The sequence below is a fragment of the Sorex araneus genome, chromosome 3 (assembly GCF_027595985.1).
Source record: "Sorex araneus isolate mSorAra2 chromosome 3, mSorAra2.pri, whole genome shotgun sequence".
NCBI lineage: Eukaryota > Metazoa > Chordata > Mammalia > Eulipotyphla > Soricidae > Sorex > Sorex araneus.
Window position 1 is genome coordinate 198,166,887 of NC_073304.1, and position 19,919 is coordinate 198,186,805.

At 45.5% G+C, this 19,919-nt stretch overlaps 1 protein-coding gene across 2 annotated transcripts in view; it reads right to left on the bottom strand.

Annotated features, from left to right (window-relative positions):
• MYO1D (myosin ID) overlaps positions 1-19,919 on the bottom strand; it is a 378,710-nt gene that overhangs the window by 278,351 nt on the left and 80,440 nt on the right. For both annotated transcript variants that reach the window (XM_055130005.1, XM_055130006.1), the window contains exon 2: positions 1,006-1,214. In XM_055130005.1, coding sequence (XP_054985980.1) covers positions 1,006-1,214 — 209 coding nt within the window. The remainder of the gene's footprint in view (positions 1-1,005; positions 1,215-19,919) is intronic.

Below are 19,919 nucleotides of genomic sequence, written 5' to 3' on the forward strand. Positions count from 1 at the left end.
TGCCAAAAACAGTAACAAGTCTTACAATGAAGATGTTACTGGTGCCCGCTGGAACAAACTGATGAACAATGGGATGACAGTGACAGTCTCAAGACACAATTCTCTAACTTTAGCACTAAATTCAGTTGCTCAATTCCTCTGACCCTTAGTATTATCAGCTATAAACTAGAAACAAAACCATTCTAGATAATTTTCAGAGTTGATAGCCAGACTAGAACAAAGGTCATCAAAGTGTATAATAATACATATGTGAGGGGTTGTTACCGACACCAGAAGAAACTCCTCTGTTTTGGGACAAATCATTTAGGGTTAAGAAGCAGATATTTTTCTTTTTCATTTTATTCCCCAAGACTGCTGGAAGATAGAAAGCTCAGTTCTTAGTTCTTCAGCACACGGGGTCTGCGGCCAAGCTCCCTCTCAGAAGTCAAGGCTGCGGCCCCTCTCTCTGAGGCCCAACTCCAAGCCCCTGCCCTGCAGGTCCCTGGACACTGGCTCCATCCACCAATCTGATATTCCTATGGGTTTTTTTTTTTTTTGCTTGGCTTCATTCTGTACCATTTAAAATATTTTTCTTATGTTTCATCTGGTGCTATTTTATTTTTATGTCGGAGGGACAGGAGCCTAGGAGACTGCACAGCAGCTAGAGTTCTGGATTCAATCTCCGAACCCCCAGGCCCGCCAGGAATGATCCCTGAGCGCAGAATCAGGAGTAAGCCCTGAGCACCGCCAGGTGTGGCCCCCAAACAAACAAACAAAACTGGGGTGACAATTTCCATGCCAGCTCAAACTACAAAACTGATCAGAAACCCATCCCAATGAAATATGTATTTGTAAATGAACCAAGACTAGATGATCAGAATGAATACAAATGATTGGACATTTAACGTTCACAATATTTTTCAGCCGCACCAAACTGAAGTTTCTACTTCAAAAATAAATCTGATCCTTTGGAGCCTTGAGTACCAACTAAGTTAAATAATTTTGAACACTGATAGCACTGAATACCTGATATCATGATACAGGTGTCTTTTGAGCGCCTCTTCATGGCCTTGTAAGCAGCATCGGCGATGGCGAACAGGTGAGGCGGTTTCTCATAGAGCTCTCGCCCTTTATACTGCTCGATGGTGTCTCTCTCGTAGATGTTCAGAGGCTTGTAAGGGTTCACAGAAACGACGACTTCGCCGATGAAAGTGTAGATGCGCCCTTTTTCAAATCTGTACAGAAGCAAAAAGAGAAAAGGCAGCTGTGGTTACAGTAAAACGTGATTTCTTTCCCCAGGCTCTTGGGGAATCCAAATATTCCAGACACAATTTCTTTTTCTTTTCTTTTTGTTTTCTTTTTTTGGATCACACCCGGCGATGCACAGGGGTTACTCCTGGCTCTACACTCAGGAATTACCCCTGGCGGTGCTCAGGGGACCATATGGGATGCTGGGAATAGAACCTGGGTCGGCCGCGTGCAAGGCAAACGCCCTACCTGCTGTGTTATTGCTCCAGCCCCCAGACACAATTTCTAAACTGAAATTTCATTGACCATGAGTTGTAGAGAAAATGCCGAAGGCTATAATCCCTTCAACTGCTAGTGGTGGAAAAGAACAGGGGTTGGAAGTCAAGGAAGAAGAATACATTCGTTTTTTTGGTGGTGATTGGGAGGGATTTCCTATTTCTATAATAATGAAGGGAAAGTATGTATGTGTGATATAACTCATATATAGACTGTCACTGTATCACTATATCACTGTCATCCCGTTGCTCATCAATTTGCTCGAGCAGGCACCAATAACGTCTCCACTGTTAGACTTGTTACTGTTTTTGGCATATCGAATACTAAGAAAGGGAAATGTGTGAGTGTGAGTGTGAGTGTGTGTGTGTGTGTGTGTGTGTGTGTGTGTGTGTGTGTGTATGCATCTATGCATACTCTAGGAGAAAAAGAAACTGAAGTTAAAGCAAGTCTTGAAATCCACTTGACCAAAATTTCAATGATAAAGAAAACTGTCTACATATATTTCTTCTGTTTCTTCAAGTCCCACTGAGATGTCAATTAAAAAATAAAAACAGTTGGGGGCTGGAGCGATAGCACAGCGGGTAAGGCGTTTGCCTTGCACGCGGCCGACCCGGGTTCGAATCCCAGCATCCCATATGGTCCCCTGAGCATGGCCAGGGGTGATTCCTGAGTGCAGAGCCAGGAGTAACCCCTGTGCATCGCCAGGTGTGACCCAAAAAGAAAAAAAAAAAAAATTAAAAAAAAAAAATAAAAAATAAAAACAGCAAAATCCACAACAGAAAAAATGGTTCAGAAGACTATAAGTATAAATTTAAATTATTTTTTAAATGACTACCTAAACTTCCACAGGGTAGCTCTATCACTGCTTAGTCCATCATTCACCTTCCTTCCTGCTATGGACAATACTGGAAAAAATATGAAAACACCTAGACTGACAAATAAGTGCTTTTATTTATATGGGACAGAGTACTAAGTGTGAGATGGCTGGCTGAGTGGTACTTATGTACATAAAACAAACAAACAGGTGCAGAGTGTGCTGCTAAAATATTTGATGTCTAAAACCCTACTAATAACAGTTTGTAAGTCACGGTAGTTAAATAAAATTTATCACACCTTAAATATGTGAAGCCACTTCATCTCTTTTACTTGCTTACGGCTGTGTATGTTTAACTGATTTAATAACCCATGTGATCTAAGCACCTTGTTTTATTCTGTAAGTCTCGGTTCTTGGGTCTCCTGGATAGCTCATCTTTATATCCATAAGTACACTGACTTCTTCAGAAAAGGGGTGCTCCCCAGTGGTGCTCGGGGGACCAGGTGCCACTCCCAGCACTCTGAGCCCCACAGTGAGGGGGCTGATGGTTCATTCCGTGCTCAGGCCTGGTGCTGCAGTACCACCTGGGCCCCATGGTGCTCAGGGAGCCATGCAGTGACTTAGACTCAGGCATGGCACGTGCCAGGGGTATGCTCCACCAACTCTAAGCAACCATCCAAGCCTGAAGTGTCTCTTTGCAACTGTATTTTCCCTCCCCCTTTCGATGGTCACTGAAGTTGCAATGACTGGGGGGCAGGGGGTGGTGTCGCACAATCACACAACGAGCTGGCTGTGGTGTTCACACACTCAGGGGCCGTGCTTGCTGGAATCACACACTTCAAATGCATTCCTCATCCACACTCAGTTGTGGTTCAACGGTGACCGAACGCTTGTTGAATCACATTGGCAGTGCACTTCAATGACTCGGGGCCCTGCGAGGTGTCAAAGCTGGGGGGCAGAGGCTCCACCACGGAGTCACACCCCTGGACCCTACACATAAATTGCAACAGCAACAGCACTGAAGGGGAAGGCAAGAGGGAGGAAAAAGATATTGTGAAGAAATATGATGCCAGCTTCTCCCCACAAAAGCAGAGGCAAAAGTACCAGCCTATAGACAAATGGCACTGGAGCGATAGCACAGCGGGGAAGGCGTTTGCCTTGCACACGGCCAACCTAGGTTCGATTCCTCTGTCCCTCTTGGAGAGCCCAGCAAGCTACTGAGAGTATCCCGTGCACAGGGCAGAGCCTGGCAAGCTACCTGTGGAGTATTCGATATGCCAAAAACAGTAACAAGAAGTCTCACAATGGAGACGGTGCCCACTCGAGCAATCGATGAACAATGGGACACAGTGCTACAGTGCTACAGTACACAAATACATATTAAGACTATGATCAGCACAGGAAAATGTCAAGGGCTACATTCTTCTGCTTTATGCATCCTTTCACATAGTTAATAGGATGATGAGAAGAAATGTCATAGGAGTAATTAGAAGGAAGTCAAAGGAAAATACGTACAGAATAAACCCCAGCATATATGATATGATTATAATAGTGCAAAATTGTGTTTTTATTTATAATAAAAAACTCAAATATAAATATTAAAGACCTATAGAAGTTCATTTTTTATATAGTAACTCACATACAAATGTGTGAATCATTAGTAGGCCAACACCCAAACAGATTTTTTTCTTTTTTTTTTGCTTTTTGGGTCACACCCGTTGATGCTCAGGGGTTACTCCTGGCTCTGTACTCAGGAATCACTCCTGGCGGTGCTCAGGGGACCATAAAGGATGCCAGGGATTAACCCCAGGATGGCCGTGTGCAAGATAAACACCCTACCCACTGTACTATCGCTCCGGCCCCTGCAAACAAATGTTTTCACACAAGTGGTCGCCACCACTCCACATGCTGAGAGCAGCAGGTGGCCCTAGGGCCCAATGTCCAGAACTAACTGGAGCACTGACACGGGCAAAATGCTGGTCTGCAGACATCAGCCAAGTCTCTGATTACTCTTCTGGACCATCAGTGGGGCAGGGAAAGAACTAAGCCCTTGGGACCCCAAGGCCAGAGCCTTAAACCTCTTTGACACTGAATGAACGCCGCCAGCTATAATTTGGTGTAGAAACAAACATGCCAGTAATGCCAACAATAAAACAGAACCAAGACTTTTATCATGCAGCTGGTATATAAGTAAGCATTAAGCACTGTGAGGTCTTTCCCGCTTCCTCCCAGGAAAAGCACCGACTCTGGAGTCCCGCACAGCTGGGGCCCAACACACACGGTGTAAAAGTAACAGTAGGACTTTGTGAAAGCTGCTCAACCACCTCCTGTACTTTAGCTTCTTCAGCTATAAAACGGTGATAATTATATCCCTCTCTCTCACTGGCATTAAGTACTTAGGGAAAAAAAGGGCACCTATTTCTTTGCTTCCAATTATATGGCACAGGAAGGAGATCTTTAATAAAATGCCTTATTTTATTAACACTGCTACTTAAATCACGGCAATCATTTCATACAAGGCAATAATTCTACGAACACACAATTTCCTGCCTCTCCTGTCAATCACAGCAGAGTGTTGTGTTCAAAGACCCCACAGAAGTAAAGGAAAGCTGTGATCACCACACGAGGCTTCCAGATTTAACCTGCACAGGAAGTACAGCGCGGGAGAAAGGGATACACTGTTAGAAGCTCGCTGGGTTTGAAACGCTGAGTCTAATTATTATAAAGATGCAGTTTTCAATCTGGCCAGGTCTTAAATTTGCCACTAGATGGTGCCAGTGTACACCTTAACACTCAGCCAGCCTTTCCATTTGCTCCCGGTATGAAGAAAGACCTGGCCGGCAGGGGTCACCTGCTCGGCTGGCTCCAGGAGTCACTGAGGAAATGATCCTAGATGACAAATGGGGCAGTACGTTTAGGGAACGAGATCAACCAAGGCATTGCTATGATCCCTCTGTGGAAACCTCGCCTGACAAACTTTTCCTAATTCCTTCTTCAAATATTTATTCTAGCTCTAATTCCTGCCAGACACTGGGCCTGGCTTTGGAAAATCTAAACAGGGCTAAAGAACTGGGAGGCTTTGTTAATAAATAATAACAGGAAAGAAAGTGTGCTAGGTAAGAAAGGGAAAGCACGACTGTGGCGGCAAAATCACCGCCACAAGGCCTTTCTTCCAGTGGGGAAGAAAGAGTGGCAGCACGGATGTCTGACACAGAGGTCAGAGAGAGAGAGAAAGAGGGCAGCACCTTCCGTGTTCTGGTCTCCAGAGTGTGTGTGTGTGTGTGTGTGTGTGTGCGCGCGCGTGTGTCTGTGTGTGTGTGTGTCTGTGTGTGTTGGTGTGTGTGTCTGTCTGTGTGTGTGTCTGTGTGTCTGTGTCTCCCGGCTCTGTGCTCAGGGGTAATATATGATATTACCGTATACAGTACCAGGGGCTGGAGCAATAGCACAGAGGGTAGGGCGTTTGCCTTGCACGAGGCCGACCCGGGTTCTAATCCTAGCATCCCATATGGTCCCCTGAGCACCGCCAGGGATAATTCCTGAGTGAAGAGCCAGGAGTAACCCCTGTGCATCGCCAGGTGTGACCCAAAAACCAAAAAAAAAAAAAATAATAACGTATACAGTACCAGTAACCAAGCCGAGGTTGGCCGTGTGCAAGGTGAGTGTCCCACCCACTGCACTATCTCCCAGACCCTAAACAAAAATTTTTTTTCTTAACTGAAGTAACATTGACCTGACAGGTTTCAGGCATGTGGCATATCCAGCCGGCCCCTGAGTAACACAGGGCAGAGGGGAGCTGTCTGTGGCCCACCACCACCCCCACCCTGACCAATAAAGCTGGCATTTGATTTCTAACTTTCCCCCCAAACTTTTCTATGGTAGTTGCTTGGCCTCTACGTGGTCTGGTTTCAGCACAGTCCCCCTTCTCTCACCCCCACCCCCCGGCCCCATGCCAAGTTCTGTGGCTCCTAAGTCCCTCTCGTCGACCCTCAGTCTCTGGGGCTGAAACAGCTACTGCGCCCTTCCCATCATATACAGACTTTGTATTCTGTCCCCCAGGAAGAATGCTTCCAGGGGGAAGGGTCAGCACGTGCGAAACAATACTGGGAGACAATAAAGTGCTGATTATGAAAGTGAACTTCACATGAACTTAGGCATGAAGGCAGAGCATGTGGCAAGATTAGGACAGGAAGGAGGTTGGCCTAATGATGGCCAAAAATTTTTTTCTGGGAAATGCCAGCAACCAGTTGCAACTGCGGGAGGGAGTCAGATTGGATTTGATAGGATACAGGCTTTGGAAACAGGCCAAGGAGGCTTAAATTTAATGTGACCAAAAACTAGGAATGAAAAAAAAAAACTGGGAATTGGTGATGCTAAAAAGAGCAATGAGGAGAATAGCAGAAGAAACGAAAGAATGGGCAGATCTAAATACTAACTGAAAATGAAGGACAAAATGTATTTTAACTTTGAGCTGGACAGAGGGAATTTTCTTCACAAGGGTGAGATTTCAAGTGTATTCTAGAAACCTCTACATTTGAAACCTCATCCACTAATGGGATTCATTCAGTGTTATCCCTGATTGATTTATAATACTTTAAGGAGTCCATTTTTAAGGAAAAAATTCTAGGCGAACAGCCTTCTATCTATTTAATAAAATATTCAGAAATATTACTATTTCATGAGAACATACATTTTCATGAAGGGATTACTTAATCACATTGGGTCAGCCTTTTCAACCAAATGACATCTTCAGTTGCTCTGAGCATTCAGATTTCTTGAGAGAGGTGTTCATTTACACATACCATCTTCTGTCTTTATTTTCTCAGCCAACTCCAGCCTGGGTTCTATATCAGCACTTCAGTCTATACTGGTCCAACTTGCTGAAGAAATCACTAAGTTCACTGGCTGATACTGACCTTGAGCTACTTGGTCTCTCCACCACACTGAGCCGGTTCCCATTTCCTCAAGACACTTCTCCTTTCGTTGGGTGAGGCCATTCTCTAGATTTCCCCCTCAGCCTCTTTTCGGAATGCTTAGGCTAAATATTTAGGCTCTCTAGAGATGGGCTCGGCTGCAACTTCAAGTATCACCACGTAAGGAGGACAGGGTAGGGGCTGGAGAGAGCGCCCAGCAGGCAGGCAGGTTTGCTCATCACACAGCTGACCTGGGTTCAATCCCCTGCACTGCATACGGGAGAGGTCAAAGAGCTAGAGCATGAGCTTTGGATGCAGGAGGCCCAGGTCTTTGGTATAGCAAGGACCCCTGAACACTGCCAGATGTGGTCAAAACCAAAAGAGAAAACAAAAATACTGGGGCTGGAGCTATAGTATGGTAGATAGGGCGTTTGCCTTACACACAGCCAACCGGGGTTCAATCCCCAGCACCCCATATGGTCCCCTGAGCACCAGTGGGAATAATTCCTGAGTGCAGAGCCAGAAGTAACTCCTGTGCATCCCCGAGTGTGACCCCCCAAAAAAGCAAAAAGCAAACAAACATATTAGTGAAACAAACACAGGATTATTCTGAAACACTGATGAAGAAAGCCAGCTATCAGTATGATAAGGCAAAAAGAGAAAAGGTGAGTGTAGCTACACTGTAGCAGTTGATACTCCTACTCCAAACCCCTCACCGAAACCTTACTGGTGCCAGATAGACAGTGCAGTGGGCAAGGTGCCTACATTGCATGCAAGCCAAACTGAGTTCGATCCCCTGCACCAATATGCTCCCCTGAGCACTGACAGGAGGGAGCCCTGAGAACAGAATCAGGAATAAGCCCTGAGTACTGACAGGTATGGCTCCCCCAAACACACAAAATGTCCTGGGACATATATAGGACTTGCCTGCCAATCAGGCAAAATTTTGTCATTTTTTTTCAGGGCATAGTGTTTGGAAAGATCCCAAACTGTGAATATATAATGGAATTAGTCTTTCCACATACTTTCAACCACCAACAAATACAGAACGAACATCAAGTACTCAAAGACAGGAATGATCAGAAGTGGACCAGAATGGTTCCTGTGGTAAGGTATTTACAAGAAAAATGAAGGTAAAGAATTTGACAGATAAACGGATGACAGGATTACCCTTCCTGTAAAAGTGTTATGAAGTAGTAAAATGATAGGGAAATACTTCTGCATGAAAATGAAGAATGTAAAGAAGCCTTTAAAACCAAGAGATCAAAGGAAACATTTTTCTTTTTTGTAAAAATGAGAAATCATGTTTAACACTAGCTTTTTAAAAAAGATGAAAAGTTGGAAGAACTCAAGGGCATAACAAAAAGGGCTAGAGATATGGCCCAAGCAGTAAAGCGAGGCCCCGGGCCTATCCTCAGCACTGTGGAGAGTGGTGCCAGGCTCCCAAGCTCCCTTTCACACGGCACTGGTGTGGCCTCGTGACATTTAAAAAAGAAAAAATATATATACAGAGACGATGAAGAAGGAAATGGACACTGCTGGGAATCAGAAGGGCAAAGAAGGTAGAGAAAGGCAAGCAAAAGGAAATAGAAAAACAAAGCCAACATTAAGAAGAAGCTTATGAAAGTAGAAAATAATAGAGAAGACATCACTGGTATTCCTAAAGCCTTCAGTATAGGACAACGGGAAGCATTTCAAAATTCAAATAAATCCACTAATACTGTCACCAGAAATACATGCCAACAAAGTGTTTGGAAGTGGGTAAAGGTCAAAAAAGATGGCATAGGGGTTAAGGTGCTTGTCCTGCATGTGGTCAACTTGGGTTCAATCCAGTACTACATATGGCTCCCTGAACAGTGCCAGGAGCGATACCTGAGCATTGTTAGGTGGGACCCCACCTCCCCCTCCCAACACCCCCAGCAAATGGGCTAGCCACACAGAAAAACAAAACAATCCCCCAAACATCATTTATGTGTTGAATTGGGTGCTCAAAGAGAAATACGGACTCTCTATGCCCTTGAACCTGTCAGTGGGACCGTATATGAAATAGGGTATTTAGAATTCCCGGCCCGATTTCAATGTGTGACAGTAACTGGTCCAATCCAGCAGACGGTCCTACAATTCAATGCATTCTGACAGGATGCGCCCATCAGAGTCCACAGGCAGAGGGCTCAGTCCTAGAAAACCACCATCCCTCACCCCCAATCTTCAGATACCGAAAGCAAGCCCTGTCTGCCTCTGACCAACCACTCACAGCCCGGAGTGTCCACCATCCGCTCCCTTGGACTTCACATGTCACCTGCATGCGCGGGCTAGATAACTACTAACTGGCTACCAGCAGAGGTTTCCACCCTGGTTCCTTGGGTTTGACTGACTTATTAGACAGGCTCAGGGAATGCAGGACTGTTTTACTTAGGGGTGTACCGGTTTAGTCAAGAAGCCCAGGCTGTAGAACAGGCAGCCCACCTCATCATCAGCCTATACTATCAGCTGGACAGAAGAGGGGCATAGGACCAGTAAGCAGGAAAAGGAGTCGACACCCACTATCCCATCATCACCCTGTGCTCACCAATCGGGAAGGCTCTCCGAATCCGGTCCCTTAGGGGGCTGTTATGGAGGCTTCCTTATGTAGACATGGCTTATCAGCCAATGACTGGCAACCAATTCAGTCTCCAGCCTCTCTCCCCTCCCTGGAGGTTGGGGGCAGGGTGGAAAGTTCTTTGAATCACATCTCCTGGCAAGCATCCCTATTCTTGGCTAAAGTCCCCAAATTACCTCACAACCAGAACAAAATACACCTTTATTGCTCTCTGCCCTTAGGAAATCCCCAGGGTCTTAGGAAATCTGGTCAGAAATTGGGATAAAGACCAAATATACAGATAGACTAATCATAATATCACATAGGAGTACTGCTCTGGTCAGAAAGGGTGATGGTGCATATATACAAATAAATATACAGGCAAATGCATATACATGTAAATATATATATATATATATATATATATATATATGCACCCATCTATCTAAATCAGATTGTCATACAGGAGTTAGATGAGGCCATACAGCCGACCCCAGCCAGTATGACTGGTGTCCTTGTAAGACGAGGAAAATCCCCACCCTTACTGAGGCAGAAAGGGAGGAGTTCATACATGAACAGGCAGATGAGGTAACAGCCAGGGAGCATCACCACAAGGGAAACCAGCGGTAAAGAAGGATGTCTCTCCTGCAAGTGTCAGAGGAGCATGGCCTTGCTGACATCTTCACTTTCAACTCCTGGCTTTCAAACTGTGAGACAATACATTTCTGTTGTTTTAAGCCATGTAGTTTTTTTTTTTTTTTTTGCTTTTTGGGTCACACCCAGCAATGCTCAGGGGTTACTCCTGGCTTTGCACTCAGGAATTACTCCTGGCGGTGCTTGGGGGACCATATGGGATGCCGGGGATCGAACCTGGGTCGGCCGCGTGCAAGGCAAACGCCCTACCCGCTGTACTATCGCTCCAGCCCCTAAGCCATGTAGTTTATAGTAGTTACATCCACTCCAGGAAATGAACACAACTTGGTTATACCAAATTTAGTCCATGAAAAAAAAATAGTTTCTCTCCCCTACATTCAAATAATCCCAAATAAAATCAACAACATGAAATGACTTTTCATCTACAGGTCAAGATTTTTGATGGTTCACAATGTTAGTGTGAACCTGAAATGACATCATGACTTCCTTTTAATCCATTCCAACCATTTCAGAAGAGCAGGACACGGATCTTAGCCTTACACAGAACATGTAAGGCTCATCTTAGCCTTACAGAGAATATGCAAGGCTCATTACATAGAATATAAATCTATGTAAGGCTCTGGGCTTGATCTCTGGCACCAAAATGAAATCTAATTGCTCGTTCCTATCCTTAAACCTTTTCGATAGTAAGCTTCAATGTCAAGTCAAAAGCCCAGGTATTTGCTCATCTAATGCCACCTACTCGTCACTTGCTGTGGGCTCTGACACAGAATGAACCACGGGCTTTCCCAGCCAAACTGCTTCCACCCCCATCATCCCACTCTTTTCCTTTATATAGCAGTTACCACAAGTAGTTTCTTGTTTACTTGTTTATTGTCTTTCTCCTGAAGAACAGAGACCACATTTGTCTGGTTCCCTTGCTGTATCTTCAGCATGCAATAGAAGGGCCTGGAAAGTAGTGGGTGGTTAAACATTTGATGAATGGTGGAACTGGAGAGATAGTACAGGTGTTAAAGGCACTTATCTTGCACTCAGCTGACCCTGGCTCAGTCCCAAGGACCCCATGTGGTTTCCTGAGCCCTGGCTGAGCACAGAGCCAGGAATTAAGACCTAAGCACAGCCAGGAACATTCAGAACCAAAGGGGAGAGTGGGAATGAAACAAAACAAACATGCACTTGATGAATGAAATAATAATAAAAGAATGAACGTCTTTTGCTAAACTCCCTTCTTTTAGAAAATGGTTTCACATCCTATGTATATATACATATAAAAAAATTCAGTCCAATGTCCATGAAAGATTTAAAGTAACATTTTCCCCTCTATTTATGTGCCTAGTTTTATTTCTCTTTTATCTGGTGGCTCTTATAACTTTCCTAAATAGGGCAGAGAAAATGGCACCTATTTCTTAAACTTTAAAATTTTTTTAAAATTTTGGGCTGGGGCAATAGCACAGAAGGTAGGGCGTTTGCCTTGCGGCCGACCCGGGTTCGATTCCCAGCATCCCATATGGTCCCCTGAGCACTGCCAGGAGTGATTCCTGAGTGCAGATCCAGAAGTAACCCCTGTGTATCACCAGGTGTGACTCAAAAAGCAAAATAAATAAATAAATAAATTTTTTTTGGTAATTTGATATTTTTTGCTCTAAATATGCACATATATGTACATATGTGTGTATATTGTACATATACACACATGTATGTGTACAAATATACAAATATATATAAACTATCCACAACAATTATAATTCTCAATTTTGCAGTTGATACTTATCATTAACTTTACTATCTGCCCCCGTCACCCCCCCAGCAGTCTCCTGACCCCGAGCCTAGCTGTCTTCACTGGGGCCCCTTGGAGAGGGGCGGGTTGAGATTCCCTCCCCATCCTGAGCAGAGCCCCAACAGCCAAAGACCTCCGGAACCCAGCCATAGCCATGCTCAAGGTCCCCCTCCACACGTTCAGACTAGCCTCACGCATGAAAGAACCGGCAGAGGAACCCAGGTGTTGATCTGGGTTCAACCCCCGGGACCTGGGGCTGAGCTCAGATCAGATCGGGACTGGACTGGGCCTCCTCCACACAGATCCTCCTCCCCCTCCCCCACATCGTGTAATCCCACCAATGGCCAAGATCCAGAGATTATAAAAGAAAGCTCCTGGAAGACCTCTTATTGTCTAGTTCTCCCTCTCGGATCAAGCTTCCGAGAGTATCCTGCCCGCGTGGCAGTGCCTGGCAAGCTCTCCATAGTGTATTCAGTATGCCAAAAACAGTAACAATGATGGGTCTCATTCCCCTGACCCTGAAAGAGCCTCCAATGCGGCACCATTGAGAAGGATGAACATTAACATAAATAATGTCAGTGACATTACAGTCCATTGAGTAAAATAGGAACCTATAAATAAAAGAAAAAGTTTCATCCAATGTATGTTTGTTTGGTTTGTTTGGCTTCATTTCTTTTGGTTTTGGGTGTTCCTACCTGTGCTCAGGTCATAACCCCTGGCTCTGTGCTCAGGGATTACTCCTGGCAGGGCTCAGGGAACCATATAGGATGCTCTGGATTGAACTTCGGTCAGCTGAGTGCAATACAAGTGCTTTAACATTTCTTAAAATGTCAATTAATAAATAGAGAGGGGGTAAGAGCTAGTACAGGACTTAAGGCGCTTGCCATGCATGCTGCCAATCATAGGTCAATCATAGTCCCTCAAACCAGGAGTGTGCCCCAGCACTGCAGGGAGTGGCCCCCTCCCCCCAGTCAAAAAAATAAAACTAGAAACATAGAATAATGTAAGTTAAAAAAGAATAAGTACATGCAAAAACACGCCTCTGAAACTCTGCACAGAAATGATATTTACAAAGCCTTAAAGGACCTTCCTACAAGTTGCTAGTTAGAAAGGGAAAAGGTGTCCAATCTAAGCTTCTATCTCTAATACCAAAGATATATTCACATGCAAGACAAATACATATATATTGGTTACTTTTGTGAGTTAATTTGACTGGGCCACGGGTGCCCAGATATTTGATCTGAGAGTTTTTTAAAACTGGGGGTGGGGTCACATCCATCAGTGCTCAGGACTTCTGGCTCTGTCCTCAGGGATCACTCCCATAGGGCACAGAGAGCCATATGTGGCTCCAGGGATCTAATCCAGATCACAGCATGCAAGGCAAGTGCTCTGCCCTCTGTAGTATCTCTCTGGCTCTTTTTCTGAGGGATGAGGAGGTGATTCAAAGGGCCAAGTGTCAGCTTTGCATGTAGGAGCCAGGTTTGATCCCTGACACTGGCACCACATGGTCTCCAAGCATGATGGTCTCAGGCTTTGAATCAGGATTGAACAATCATTGCTTGGATTTTTCTTGAGTCTCAAGTTTGCTGATTGCGGATCTTAAGCGTTTCAGTTTACACAACTGCATGAGTCAAAAATTCTCTCCACACACACACCCCCCACCCCCCCAACACACACAGTCGCTGGAGCTATAGTACAGTGGGTAGGGCTTTTGCCTTGCCCATGACATACTTGGGTTTGATTCCTGGCACCCCATGTAGTTCCCAGGGCACCACCATGAGTGCAGAACCTGGAGTAAGCCCTAAGCACTGCCGGGTGTGGCCCCAAAACAAAACCCAAAGCAAACAAGCCAAAACAAAAAACCACATACATGACTGATTTCTGTTTTCTTTGGAGAATCCAACCTATTAGGATACTATTCTGATACCAAGAGTGGTTCTAGAGGAACAGTATTTTAAGGATAAGTTTTCTGGATTGTCTGAGTTTTCCAGAATTCTTTAATCTGATTCTACTTAAATTTTGTGCCTGCCCAGGGGGCAAGTTTATGTAGCGGGTGGAAAACTGGGTACAGTGATGGAGGGAAGGTCACAATGGTGGTGGAAGGGTGCTGAAATACTGAATGCCGAAAGCAACTGTATTATGAAGAACTTTGTAAACATGGCACTCAAATCATTATAAGAAAATGCAAAGGTGCTTATAAAAATCCAACTACCAATCATCTATGTATTCCATACTTATTAATGTTTTTAAAAAGGCCAATACAGACTAGTAAAAAAGATTCAACAGGTGAAATCAAACAAATAATCAGTGTTTCCTTTTCCCCACAATTTCCTTCATCAGGCAAAACAGCGAATTCTTCCCATAGTCTATGCATGCATAAGCATACATGCAAATAGCTTCTAAGATAAATGGCTTTTCCCCTCATTAAAACAGGTATCTCACTGCCATGACTGAGGCTCACCTGGACGAGCACGTGCTCAGCATGAGCAAGAAGTGGTCCCAGCACCACATGCCCTCACCAAGCATCACAGCGGGAAATGGTTCACACAGCAATGGAAAAAGAAACAAACAACAAGCCCACAAAAACATAGACATCATGTGAATTTCTCATGGAAGTAGAGAAAAGCCATTTTACATAATGGCTGCATCACACTTCATTTCATGGGTGAATACACAAGAATACATTGACGCAGTCCCTGTCGAACATTTACGCTATCACAAATCTTCTGTTCCTATGAACAACGCCACCATGTCACTTCTGTCACTATGAACAAATATATGTCTTTGTGCAGATGTGCACACATGCGTTCTTGGGAATGCATGCCTGTAGAATACATAGAACTGAATTTGCTCGTTCAAATGATATGTGCAATTTGGGGGGTTTGTTTTCGAGCCACACCTGACTGTGCTCAGGGTTTCTCCTGACTCTGTCTGAGCTCAGAGATCGCTCCGTGGTGGGACATTACAGGGTTCAATCCCAGGTCAGAAGGTCAAAGCCTTTCCCGCAGTCCTATTTCTCCAGCTCCTGAGATGTGCAATTTAAATGTGAATTATCAGTAAATTATTCTCCAAAGAGCCTAAACCTCTTTGGTGGTTCAAACAAAGCTAAGGGTCTGTTTTCTGGGACTGTATTAAAAATTCATTTGGGGGACATCCCAAGCACTGCTCAGGAGGGGCTAGAGCCCACTCCCAGCAATACTCTGCCGAGCTGTGTCAAGGTCACCAGCATCACATCGGGTGGTGCTCATGGGACCCTGCAGGGCTGAGGATGGAACTCAGGGCCTCTGCATACCAGACATGTGCCCCAGTCCTTGAGCTATCCCGTCCCAAGCCGGGGTAAGGTCTTCTGACCAATAATGCTGGCCCATTTCAAAGGGGTGGCCCATATCATAATTTTATTTTCAAAGTACGAAAGACTTTGACGCGTTTCTTTGCTGATGGACCGACAACACACAATGTTCATTAGCTTACTGCCAGCTTCTCACAGGGCTCACTTCCCCTTGCCCAGTTCTTAGAAGTCTCATCCAACGACAAGGGCAGCCTGGGGCTTCTGCTTTATCAGACAAAATGGTCGTTACTTTATGGGACACATTCCTTTTATCACCTCTTAAGACTGTGACTTTCTGACTCTGAGTAGGGTCTGAGTGTCAGAAAGACTGTGAGCTTTAACAGACACACAGCCCTGGAGCCTGGGGTGTGAACCTTGGTGCTGCTAGTTACTGACTGTGTACATTCATAAGCATTTGAGTAATAAGTGTCATAGGCCAGGCACGGCACCAAGGGTCTGGGTTACAAAGAACAAAGAATGGTATTACTGTACTCAAAGGTACATAAAAAGACAATGCCACGCAGTAAGCACAATGATAGAGAGTTTACACACATACACACACACACACACAATGCTGTTTCATAAAACACTTAAGACAATAACAAAGACTCAAAGGGACCTAGGGCATGGGGTTAGAGCAATAGTACAGCTAGTAGAGAGTCAGCCTTGTATGCAGTCAATTCCGGTTTGGTCCCCAGCACATGAGTCCCATGAGCTCACCGGGAGTGATTCCTGAGCACAGAGCCAAGAATAAATCCCTGAGCACTGCTGGGTGTGGCCCCAAAACAAAACAAAACAACAACAACAACAGGAAGATAAAAGAAGAATACCCAACAGTTTCAGGAGTTTCTTGGCAGAATTATTTAAATGATGACACGTCTCCATTCAGCCAGTTCTAGGCACTTATTGGCTTCCACTGCCTTTAGAACATCCACAGTGGGACACTTGGTTCTGATCCGGCATTAATTACCACACTGACGCCTGGGGAGAGGAATCTTGAGATGCACTACCAGCACCACCAGTTTGCAAGCAGATGGGCCCCAAGAGGCAGAAGAACGGGTGCAGAGAGAAAGTTTGCAAACAGATGGGCCTCAAGAGGCAGAGGAAAGGGTGCAGAGAGAAAGTGCTCTCGGGCTGGGGCTCAGAGGAAGAGTCTCTCTGCACTTGTGAGGCATGAGTTCCATCTCTGGCACCCCTTGACACTGCCCAGTGCCTTCCCTGGCCCCACCAACGAACTGTATGCCACCTTTGGCACACAGCAACCAAATGTGCAGTTCTCAGCACACCCGCAACAATGATGGGAAGTTTTTTAAAAAGGGCACAAAGGGGGTACTCTCTACTGACTGCAAAGTAGCCTCTTTGTTCCCCTGTTTCTCCACTGGAAACATGGGTCACTAGTGTCTCAGGGAGGATTGTAAGACACCTGCAACCACCATTCCCCCACTCACCCCCCACTGCCCACCATCACTGGACCACTCGGAACCCCACTGGCATGGGGGGCTGAGGGAAATAATCCCATGTCCCATTTTTTTCTTAGGAGCACAGAAGCTGCCCAAGGGCAGGAAGCATCCTTCCTCTGCCCTGCCCCTATTTCCCTTTGCCGTGCACCTGGGCCCTTCTGCCTGTCATCACAGACAGAGACTGGCAGGTGAATAGGAAAAGCATCATTCCTTCAGAGGTTCATAAGGACCCTGGAAAGTCAGGGTCTGGCTTTCCACGTGACAAAAAAAAAAACTAATGAGGACTGCTGGCAGGGGCTTTAATTAATTTCCCAAACCCGTCTCTGGGTTTTCTTCTCTAACTAGCTAACCAGGAAGTGTGGTCAGGAGATGCAGCGCTGAATTATTTCCCCTTGTCAAAAATATTTTTTTTTTCCTGCAGAGGGAAGCAATCTGTTTAGTCACTTCAAGGTAATGATGAGCTTTTACAAAACACAGCGATATTATATATTACATAGGAAGTTATGCCTTCAAGAGAAATATTAACTAAAGGCTTTTACTTGAAACCACAGATAAGCAGTGAATTGAATTGCTAAAGTTCAGATTCAGATCATAGGAGAGGAAAAGGAGGATAAAATAGCACAGGGCTGGGGACATGGCTCAAAGGGCCAAGCACCACCAGGTGGGGTCAGCTATGGCCCCAAACATACAGTCCTGCACCTTCCCCCCAAACAAAGAAGAACAAAATGTAACATTGCAAAATTAACTTGCTTGGGGACTTATTCTAGAGCAACAGTTCTAAGTGCCATCATGGGCTCACTATGATTCTTCAGACCCTATAAAGGGTCCCAGAGGCCAGAAGTATTTTCATAATAAACTGAAATTCTGTTTCCTCCGTTCTCTCTCATTCTCTTACAATAGTCCTATAGAGTATCCCGGAGGCTCTACCAGGTGTGAGATCGTAAAAAGCTAAATGGAGAAGCAAGTCTAAGAAGCACAATGTCTTCTCTAAGTCAGACAATAAATCTGTTGAAAATGTAAAACAAAGCCACTCATAGTTTTGTTTTTAAAAACACAGTCATTTCTCATGAGAATATTCCATTTGTGTCAATGTTCAAATTACTACTTATTTTTTAAAATTAATTAATTATTTTTTTTTGAGGGGAACATACCCAGCAGTGAGGCTTATTTCTGGCTCTGCACTCAGGGATCACTCCTGGAGGGGCTTGGGGGGCTATGTAGGGTGCTGAGGATGAAATCTGGATGGGCTGTGTGCAATGCAACACCCTATACATTGTACTATCTCGTGACCCTAAAAAATATTTTATTTTTTGATGATGGGCCATGCCCAGCAATGCTCAGGAGCTACTGCTGGTGGTGCTCAGGGAACTATTCGGGATGCTGAAGATTAAACCCAGGTCAGTCACATGCCAGACAAGCACCCTACCTGCTGTACTATCTCTTTGGCCCCCTAAAAAGTTACTTTTAAATGTCTCCATATAGAATCTAATGCAAGATACAACCCACATTAACAAAAGCTCTGGGGGATGAGGGCCTTCCCAGTCCTGTTTAAGCAAGGGTCCTGAGGGAAAAAAAAAACATTTGAGGGCTATCGTACAGCACTGAATTGCAGGTTCATTTTCAGAAATGTGAAACCTGAATGTTCTTGTTACGGTCTTTCATTGTATGTGCAGACATCTGTCTGTTCATTCAAGCAGCCGTGAGCACCCGTGTTCCAAGCACTGTGAGAAGGAGGGCACTGGCAGGTCCCTCTTACCCTGATGCCAGGAGGTGGGCACAGATCCTTAGCCGAGGCCCCTGCAAAGGGCCACAGGAAGGGCAGGGCACAGGCAAGAGGAGAGAACACGTGTCTGAGGAACCTGCAGCAGGACAATGTGGCTCCCTGAGAGTGAGGGCAAGACCAGAGTGGGTGGCGTGTTAGGCGGAAGTCAGAGAAGGCAGGGCCCGGCCCTGGCTTGATGAGCTTTGAACTTTATTTGAAGGGCAATATTTTAAGTAATCATATCTGTATTTAAAAAAAAATTGGGGGCAGGGCTGGAGAGACGATACAAAGTGAGGCAGCTGATTCCACTGCAATCCCCAGCACCACATATGGCTCCCACAAACATGGCCAGGAGTGAACCCTGAACACAGAGCCTGGAGTAAACTCTGAGCAAAGCCTGTGGGGTCTAAACTCACCCACCCCCCACCCCCTAAATGGGAGAAAACACCTGGCAGAGCTCAGGGGCTACGCTCAGCTCAGTGCCTGTGGGGTGTTCCTGGCAGTGCTTTCTGGGGATCTTGGTTCTGGGGATCAGACAGGGGCTCCTGCCTGCAAAGCATGCCTTCCACCCACTGAGCTCTCGGAGGGCCATATACTTTTTCTGCTTGTTTTATTTTTTTCCCCATTTTTTGGTGCCAGTAATCGAGCCCCGAGTCTCAGCATGCAAAGCCTGATCTCTGCCACTGAGCCACACCCCCTGCCACTAGCTGTGTCTTTGAAAGGCCCCTCTGGTCACAGGCTACAGACGCCTGAGTGGCCAGTGCTGGTGTGGTGAGGAGGCTGCGGTGCTCACACCAGGAAGGGCTGGTGGGGTCGAGGTAGAACGGACACGGCAGGATCGCTTACAGATGTGAGCACTGACACGGACAGGGATGGGGTGTCACGACTCCCACAGTTTCCCCACAGGCTGTGCCGAGCCTGAGGGAGCACCAAGCGAGGAGGCGCCTCCTTCTCTCTTCTCTTGCCACACAGTTAAACCTGATCCTTCAGACACCAAGTGAACACACGGCGAACGGCCAGCGCAGAGCACCAGAGGACAAGCAGGAATCCTTATCTGTCTGGGGTGAGCAGACGCTACGCATTTCACATACTCCACAGCCACATTTGAAAGCAAGCAAAAGATTCTAAAAAGA